The 9,953-nt window shown below is 29.9% G+C and overlaps 1 protein-coding gene across 1 annotated transcript; it reads right to left on the reverse strand.

Moving 5' to 3' along the window:
* Window positions 1–2,137: 2,137 nt before the first annotated feature.
* Window positions 2,138–5,109, reverse strand: LOC134697685 (C-C chemokine receptor type 1-like). The gene is made up of 2 exons (XM_063559968.1): window positions 3,715–5,109; window positions 2,138–2,345 (listed from the first exon to the last, which is right to left on the reverse strand). The coding sequence occupies exons 1-2, from the start codon at window positions 4,782–4,784 to the stop codon at window positions 2,138–2,140; spliced, it is 1,278 nt and encodes a 425-aa protein (XP_063416038.1). The 5' UTR covers window positions 4,785–5,109.
* Window positions 5,110–9,953: the final 4,844 nt, after the last annotated feature.

The following is a 9,953-nucleotide window of genomic DNA, read 5'->3' on the forward strand; positions in this document are numbered from 1 at the left end:
AACCGAAAACTAAGATAAAAAACTCACTTCTTGAATGTAATATCTTTATAAAAACTCGCCATAAAAATCTTGTTTTTAAATGCAATTGATCATTAGATTGTTAACGCTACACTTGTATTTCAGCATCAAATCAACCGATTTTCTAATATATTTTATTAGAAACTTTACAAAATAACAATATATCTATCCTTGCAAAACAATTGCAAGTCCGAAGAGCTTTTCTAGATTTACATTCATCAAGAACTTTTTTAAAGATTTTTTTTTAGTAAAAATCTTTTATATATGACAGCCCTTTAAATCTGCGACGGCACTGTACATGGACATATATGGTAGCAACTGACAAACAAACAATTCAAACAAAGCACATGGAACACTGCCATGAGCCTAGCAACGATAGGAAACTAAAGTTATTTAATTGACTATGAAAACATATAACATGAAGGTCAACAACAGAAGGTTACTTAGTATGCTGTTAAGAAAATAATAAAAAATGATGTAAATATAAAATGAGAACTGAAAAAATCACTTAAAGAAGTAAACAGCACAGGGCTTTGCTGCTTTTTAAAAATAATTATCGAAATCATTTTGAGAGCTTATACACTATCTTATAAATGAATATATATATATTCTTGAATGTTTGTCTCTAATATTTTATTAACTGTGTATTTCCAATCAGATATCGCAGATAAAATTTATTCGTTCATTGTGTATTAATTTACGTTTTTTTGATTGAGTTAAGTCTGCCAATTGATATTTTATCGTGTGTTTTTCTATGTTGTGATGTTATGCTATTGTTTCAGAAAAAGGGAGAAGTTTTGGTTCCATTCAAACGTTTAATCTCGCTGCAAATGTTTGAACCTGTCCTAAGTCAGGAATCTGACATACAGTAATTGTCGTTTGTTTACTAGTATGTAATATATACATGTTTTTCGTTTCTCGTTTCTTTATATATATATATAGATTAGACCGTTGGTTTTCCCGTTTGAATGGTTTTGCACTTGTGTTTTGGGACCCTTTATAGCTTGTTCAGTGTGAGCCAAGGCTCCGTGTTGAAGGCCGTACATTGACCTATAATGGTTTACTTTTTTTTTAAATTGTTATTTGGATGAAGAGTTGTCCCATTGGCACTCTCACCACACCTTCCTATATCTATATATAAGCACCAATTATAAATGTCAATTCTGAAAAGAAAAATCAGAAACCAAACAGCAGTTGTTTTGAAGTTTCTATGGTCTACAATCGCTGGCAGTACTAATCAATTTAATTCTTGAAATGACTAAATAAATATAGAACTGCCTAATATTGATCATCAAAATTATTTATTTGGTTACTTCGAAAATATAAAGTTTTAATATATTAAACAATGAAATATATTTGGCTCAGAAAATAAAGTTATCAAAGGTACGTTTACCATACACAAATGAGTTGTTTTAATATATTAAACAATGAAATATGTGTGACTCAGAAAATCTTAGTTTTCAAAGGTACATTTACCATACAAAACAATCGGATGTGTTTCCATATTTGACAACTTTATAGACCATTAAAAGTATTTGGAAGGTCATCTAATTTACCTGAATTCAGGAACTAGGAACAGATCATCTCATTGTTATTTCTTTTTGAAGATTTGTATACCAAATACAGGATTCACTTGTTGCTTTTCATTTTTTTTATTTTTATTTCTTTTCTAAAAGTTTTAGAATTTACTTAATGCTATATAATACTATATTCTGTTGTTGTCTTGATTTAAAATTGCATTAGTCTGAATATATCCCTCCGTATACATTTCTTCATTCATTGTGCCACATTATGTTTTCTATATGTCATTTCACCACGATAACAATGTTGAGAAAGCAAGAGCTATTTGAGGTATGTAATGATTTTCTTTTATATTATTAGCATGATAAAAAAGAACATCAATTTGTATCAAAAGGTGCATTAATTTATGTCTTTGAACCAAATGTTGTCAACAGTTATGGTAAAGGATAAAAAAAATCGCCACTAGAACACTCTTATCAATGATGGTCAATGTTTTTCTTCTAACGGTCCTGTTATCATCAGGCTAAAAAATCAATGATGGTAAATATTTTTGAGCATGTTTAATATTTTTTTAAAGTTTATTTCTAAACCACAAAAACTACATATGTTGGTTCCTGAACACTGAAACATCCGAAAGAACATGTTGATTTTGATCCACGCTGTCATTGGCCTGGATGTCTTCCGAAAAATCTGAGTGCTCAGCGTATGTATCCGACACAATATCATTTATTGAATTATCGAGGGACGTTGTCATACGAGAGGACGAGCGTTGATGAATCCTTCTTGTTTCACTTTGGTACTTGAATCTAAAACAAATATCTTAAACTTAATAAATCACAAAAATCATCTACATCTGTGCAAAACAATCACATTCACGTTTACATATGGTATTTCCACATATGCATTATTATTACGATTTATTATGGATTATCACATGTATACAAAAACGTTTTTGAAGTATTTCGTTTTAAATAAGGAATAACATTATAATTTTTTTTTTCGGAATAACGTTCAAATAACATGTTCTCTATAAACTCATACAATATAAAAAGATTAAAGTTTGGTATTCCAGACGCGCTTTTCGTCTTCAAATGACTCAACACTGACGCTCAGATCAAAAAGGTAAAGTACAAAATAAAGTACGACGTTTTTCTCTGAAAACTGTTGTTTGTCTTTTTGGTCTTTAAATCTTTTTTTTACCATGGGGTTGTAATTTTATTTCAGCATCTTTTTAACAGCATTTGTTACTCGAAATATCGAAATAGTTTGCCAAATACAGCCAAGATTATATATTCTTGAGATAGAATAAATTTAGTATGTAACATGTATAATGTATTTGTGTATTTGTGTTGTAAAAATGTTTGTTTTTAGATTTAAAGTATGCGTTTTACAATGCCATACACATATACCAAATCTGCTGAATTAGTTAAACTCAGATGTTTGAAGTCTGAACGATGATATATCTTGAAATATTTGTATTAACATTTTACACATATATTTTTTCAAACCGAAATTATATAATATTGCATATTTGTATTGAAACCAATGTTGATATAATTCAATTTTTTTTATGTTTGAAAAAAAATACTGCAAAAATAACCAACAAAAATAAAATAAATAATATTATAATAATTTATTTCGTTATAAACGTAATTTTAATAAAAAATTTATTTAATATTTCCCCGTTATAAGTTTTTTCACTAAATTTTTAGATATCCCGAGATCGTTTTACCAATTTGCATATTATACCGAGTAACATGAGGACATCGGTTGTATGTTCAGTGCAGACAAAACAATTGTCTCATCTTCATAATACATTCCTGCAACTGACTGTTGATATATCTTAATTAAAATTGGGAGCTATGAGTTTAATATATTGAGGTGTTAACTAATTTCGAGTAAACTTATTTTACTTGGTTTACACAATGACCAAAAAAAAAGCAGAAGACATCAAAGATATTATTAGTCGAATACAAACCGACACCGATATGGCAAAAAAAACGACAAACGACCAAAATACAAACAACAGTTTACAAAATACATCAAGACTGAGCACCACCAACCCTATCAAAACTGGGGGATATCAGGTGCTACGGACGAGTAAACAGATTTTGATCAACATTCAGCATCGTAAGTTTATAGAATTCAAATTTATGTTGACTTATCATAACTTACCCATGTGATTTAAATCCAAAGATTTCCTTCGTTTTTTCCCAGAATGCTTTGTTGCATGTAGCATACCAAACAAAATTGAGCGAATAGTATGAATACTGGAATACATACAAGACTGACCTAGCAACATCCATTTTAGTCTTATTCAATTCATCTTCATATTTAACATAAGAATCGTAGATAAAGTATACGCTAATGGGAACGGTAGTTAGTAAAAAATAAGAGCTATTTAGCAATAACATTCGAGTGAGTTTCTGACTGAAATGTCGTCTGTTTGGTGTTTTTCTGCTATTTCTGGACTCAACTACGGACGACTTTGTAAATTTAAGATGCTTTCTTAAAGCTCTATAGACGAAAATATTAAGAATCAACATTATTGTAAACGGTAAAAGAGATAGAATAACTAAATCTATGTATGTAAACACATATTCTCCGAAATACTCGTATGCTGGTGTAAGATTACCGCATGCTCCGTTTTTGCCTTTTATTCCGTTTGTCCAGAAGAAATGCATGTTTATTCCTGCAAGAATTATAAACGCAGCTAAAGCAATGATGGATGTTTTCCTAATAGTTGCTACACGCATGTACAAAAACGGAAAATTTGTTTTGATAAATCTATCAATGATCAGACACACTAATACCCATGACGAGTATTGCATAGCAAAATACAATACGAATAAGTTGATTTTGCAGCTTGCATCTGATAATGTTCGGATATCTAGTTTAAAGGTATATTCAATCCAATAGCGTAAGAGACCATCTAACAAAACTGTTATATCCGTTATGGCTAAAATAAATAATAAAAACAACGGCGTTCGTCGCCAAAATCGCAACTTTTTCAATACAGCCAAATTCAGGCAATTTCCTAAAATTCCAACAACAATTAAAACGGGCGATACATATGTCCATACGTAACTTTCTGCAATTTTTAAGGCACGTACTTCATTTTCACTGAATGTTTGATTTGTAATTGTTGAGCTGAATGTGGTTGTGTTAAGAATATGCAGTGACCCATTTTGTGATGATGCCTCCATTATGGTATTGAATAACACCTGTTCACATATTCCTGTCATTTAAAGTCTTACCATCACTGTTACATTGTGTGAATTATTTATAATTTTCAAACACAATGATGATGTAATCTTATACTGTATATCACCAAAGTGTTTACATTTGAACTTTTGTTTTTTCTCCTACTTATAATACTAAATATATTCTTATGTCAAATAAATCCTTTTCAGTTCTATAACTTCACTATACGTGTATTGGTTAACATGTATAAATGCATACTATGCAACTCCTTAAAAACGAAATCTTATCCAAATTAACATTGAATAAATGAAAGCATTTATTTGATGTTGATATAGTGTTGATAACAATACTTGTACATGTTGTATCTAATCGTTGACAATCATTTAATCAAGTTTAAAATAAACCAATCAGGAAGTGTTTTATGCAAACATTGCTGCTAAATTTGATTTGTCATTTCAAGATTATATAATTTCCCTTTTTGAGTAAGTCGGTATAGGCCTTGCATAGATTGTTGTACTTGGATGTAAACAATTGTCAAAAAATGTTGTCGATTTGAATAACTTGCTCTCATAGGACGAAACAATATAGATAAATTGATGAACCTTAAACAGCTTACTTTACAAGAACTATAATCACACCTAAACTTGACGTTACTACATTTAGTTCCTCTGTCGTATTTTGATCATCATAAGTTTATAAGATGACAATACTAATAGTAAATATCAAGACCTAAAATAAGGTACAATTTGCAATGTGTAAGCCGGCATGACGTAAAATCGGGGAATAAAAGAATTCACTTTCAGATATATACTAATATAGAAAATGGTGTTAAAAATTTCACTATTACACGCTCTTTTGTTTTCCAAGTGATTATTGGTTCAAGGTCGACGGATTCCAACGAAAAGATACTGAAACGAGAAAAAATCGTACATCTTTAAAACAGCATGGTTGATCAGATGACAAAATCAATACAAAAAATCCAGGCTAAAAAAAAGGCTAGTTCAAGGCTGTTTTTCATTTGATTCACACAATAAGTCTGCATCTCGTTATTGTAATAAACATTATTTAAACTAAGTTTTCTAAACTTCTTCGAAGATTTGACAACGTAATTTTTGCCGAAACAACAGCTTTATCTTATTTTGACTACGATAAGTCCATTTCGTCCTTAATATTGAGTCTTTTAACTTTTTCGATTAAAGCGTCAGTGATGAAACTTTGCAGACGAATCGCGTGTCTGGTATAATTTAATTATCATTTAGATAAAAAAAAAAATTACAAAATTTAAACTAAATTCTGTCTTTTTATCATTGAAAATCTTTTGTTTTATGAATTTGCTTGAAGGTTTAGAAAAATAATGGATGTCTAAAATTATTAACCACAAACTAAATCTTTATTTTAACGATAACTGCATCAAGGATCGCCATGACTTGCTTTTTTGTTGTTGTGAAAGCTCTATAAAATGAGTACAGGGGTTTAGTCAAACATCTAGACAAGTCTACTATATAATGGTCTGTGTGAGAAAACCAAGGACTGTTATGATGAAAGATAGGTACATAGAACGCATTGAATATTTTGGCATATGTTTTAAATAATCAGCTTACACACAAGATATACACGTTAGATGTATTTAATTAAATTAAATTATGTGATATCCGTTATTGAACTTTATTTTAGGTCATAACAATATATAGGTATAAATAAACAATTGTATTTTTTTTCTTAACTAAATGACATGATTACTATCATTGTGATATTTAAAACTATAAATAAATTGTAAACATTACATAATTATTTATAATACTTTTTATGTTCAAAAGGGTTAAGGGCATGATAAGTCATAATGGTTAACCAAGCCATAATTTTATGTGAACACTACTGTTTCTAAGAATCATTCCCATTTTAAAATTCCCTTCTGAAAATGATCTACACGTAATCAGTCAGCCAGTTGACGTGTTTCTTAAAATAAATTATTTGAGTTTTCAGTTCATACATATTGAAACATAAGTACAGCAAGGAGTTCTTTATAAAGATTTACTACTTCATTACTCTGGGCTACAATACCCAAACCATTGTGAACATGTTGCTGTTATTATCCTGCTTCTCATTCAAAGCTAATTTCTTTCAAAATTTTTGTAATCATTTTTTATGTGAGCTATGTACACGTGCTAACCGTTATGTTTTTGTAGATAATCATTGTTCAAAATTAAGTTATGACATTAAAGGTGGCACGGTAGTATTTGCATTCCAGAATTTTGGTTGCTCTTTTGTGTACCCTACTTAGGTCAATGTATCTAAACAGTGTGATTGGACAAAAAATACAGTATCAACTGAACATACTTTCCCAAACTGAGGGATGAATCATGTGAAGAAAAATATGAAATAATTTTACATACAGATAAAATTGACCTTTTGAGAATTTTTGAGTATTTTTTGTTCACTGCACCATAAAAGAGTTACAGAGTGGCTTTATGTTTTGCAAACATAGCAAAAAACTTAACCGTCATGATACATATTCAAATTCATTTATGAATGGTAAAATGAAAGTACTTCAGTTAACTGTGAATGTAGATTTTTTTGCAGTGTTGTAAAGTGGTAAAAATTCTACAAAGCCTATCATTATCCCTTGTGGGCCAGGAAATACTACCGTGCCGCCTAAATAATCTTACCTTAATGTTGTAAATGCAGTTCCAACCCCACAAAAATCTAACTTTGCTCTATAATGGTTGTTAGAATTAACAAATTGTGTACATTAATAAGGAGTGAAAAAATCTGCCTAATTTGACTTTTCTAGTTGTTCAAAGACATGTGTTAATTGAACGGGTATTTATTGTTTGCCTATTACAAATGTTCAACCCTATGTTGTAATAGTACATTGTATATATATGAATATATATATATAATCAATTAGGGGAAAAGATATGAATAAGATTTTAAATCTGAAAAAAGAAATGTATATAGCTTCTTTTTCAACTTAAGTATTCGTCGGTCTATTTTTAAATCAGAGAAATATTTTGACATTTTTAAAGATTTATCAATCAAACATAAAAAAACATAATAAAGAGTGCTGGCCAGCGGCTAAAATAATTTAATAGAGGTTTACTGTCAAAACTACTACCGTGTTTATTCTTTATGCAATTTCAAAATGCTGGTTCTCAAGTATAAATTAGTACTTCAAATAACACGTACGACTTTAGAAAAAAACGTTACATTTTTAAGATAATGATTAATCACATTAAATGTGACTTTGAATGGCAATTTGTATGTCTCGACATAACAATAAAAATAAAAGTCAACGCGACGAAATATATCAAGTACATATAACTTGGGAATGGTTTCGTACCAATTGTTATAATATATTTATTGTTGTAGCTTGTTTGTAATTACTTTATTGCATGCAATTATGGTAGTCCTTTTTATGAAAATGAGCTGTGAACAAGTACCTGTTTGAAATAAACAGGGAAGAGTTAGTCAAGAAAACTAAAGTGTCACTCAATTTGATTTGAAAAAAGCGTTGCAACTCGATTTTATACGTAAGACATGCAAAGTAAATACAGCGTGAGGACTGTAAAACGCAGTTGAAAACCCATTTGCTAATATATGTTATCTGTTTAAACTTTGATCAAGACTTTATTTTAACAAAATAATATCAAATATCAATCATTGAGACTAGATTATTATATGACCAATTTTTTGGTAAGCAGTCCCAATTTCAGCCCGACGTGGCTGCATATGTATGCATGTTGCACTGTTATCGGACGGTCAACTTTACAAGTTTTCTCATCGGAACCATGTTTCTTTAACCCAATCTATAAACTATGAAATAATCATAACAGGAATTATACGGTTATTGTCTATAAATAAAATTAAGTAAACCACAAAACAACTAATAATTACATTTCTCTAATAAGTGACATAAATTAATACAAATGTTGATGAATCGATGATAATGTAAAGAAAACATGGACTTCTGAAGGAATGACATAAGCACTAATGAAAACATACATTTCAGCTATGTATATTATGTCTTTATAAAAAAGCACAGAACGACAACTGTTTCTAACAGGGATTTTTAACTGCTTTTTGAACTGAAAGAGTATTCATTTAAAGTATGTCACTGTGCTATTGTAATGTTTATTTGTGTTATTATCTGTCCTGAATGGGTTTTTTTTTTTTGCAATTTTTTGTTCTATTGTTTTGTCATGTAATGTTGTCATTTTAGTGTTATATTTAGCATTGCCATAAAGGCGCGATGTTGGGCTTGCTTGTCACAAAACCAGGTTCAACCCTGTAAGTTTTCTTAAAATGTCTTGTACCAAGTCAGGAAAACATCAGTTGTTATATCATTGTTCGTTTCTCTGTGTGCTGTTTTGATGTTTCGTTTTCTGTTGCACTTCAGTGTTTCTGTTATTTTGTTGTTTTCCTCTCATGGTTGATGTATTCCTCTCAGTCGACTTATGCCTGTCGAGCAGCGGTATTCTACTGTTGCCTTTTTTCATTATTTCATTATATTTTTGCCTGTTACTGCTATAAATTGAAACATATAGTTCTATTTTATATTTTAGTTTATTTAATTGTGATGAATAGTATTCAAACAATTTTATTTTTAGTTTCAGTGGCAATTATGTGTAATTTCTTTTAATCGTCCTACAATTATTTTTGTTTACCAACATAATTGTAATACTCAAATGTTCTTGTAAAGTTTTTCTGACATTTAAATCGTTGGAAATAATTACACATTGCCATCTTTTAAAGCGATTGCTAAATTAGACACTCAGACACATTATTGATGAAATATCAGTAATTGTCAGAAATACATGGTTATTTTCAAATATTATTTCCGATACATACAGCATCTAAGTGCTCATCTGCGACTTAGACGGTATATTTTGAGGCATTTGAGTAAACAAGCACAGAATGGTTATACATAAATAGATAGGGAAATATAACCATTTGGTAACAGACCAGAAAGCGGTAACATTAAGGAAATAAAGGTGTAAAATGCCGAGAAAAACAATCATAAATTGGTGTATTGAGTACTCTGTTGGTCTTTTCTAGCCATGAAATTTTCGGAACGTACATTGTATGAGTTAGAATCTCCCTCTTGTATCTTTCGGATCTTTTGTAGAACTTTTTCATCGTAACGAAAACTTCAAATTGCATAAATCTTATGTGCTGCCTGATTCAGAATTGTTCTGTAATCTAGCGTGTTT

Source organism: Mytilus trossulus, chromosome 14 (assembly GCF_036588685.1).
Source record: "Mytilus trossulus isolate FHL-02 chromosome 14, PNRI_Mtr1.1.1.hap1, whole genome shotgun sequence".
NCBI lineage: Eukaryota > Metazoa > Mollusca > Bivalvia > Mytilida > Mytilidae > Mytilus > Mytilus trossulus.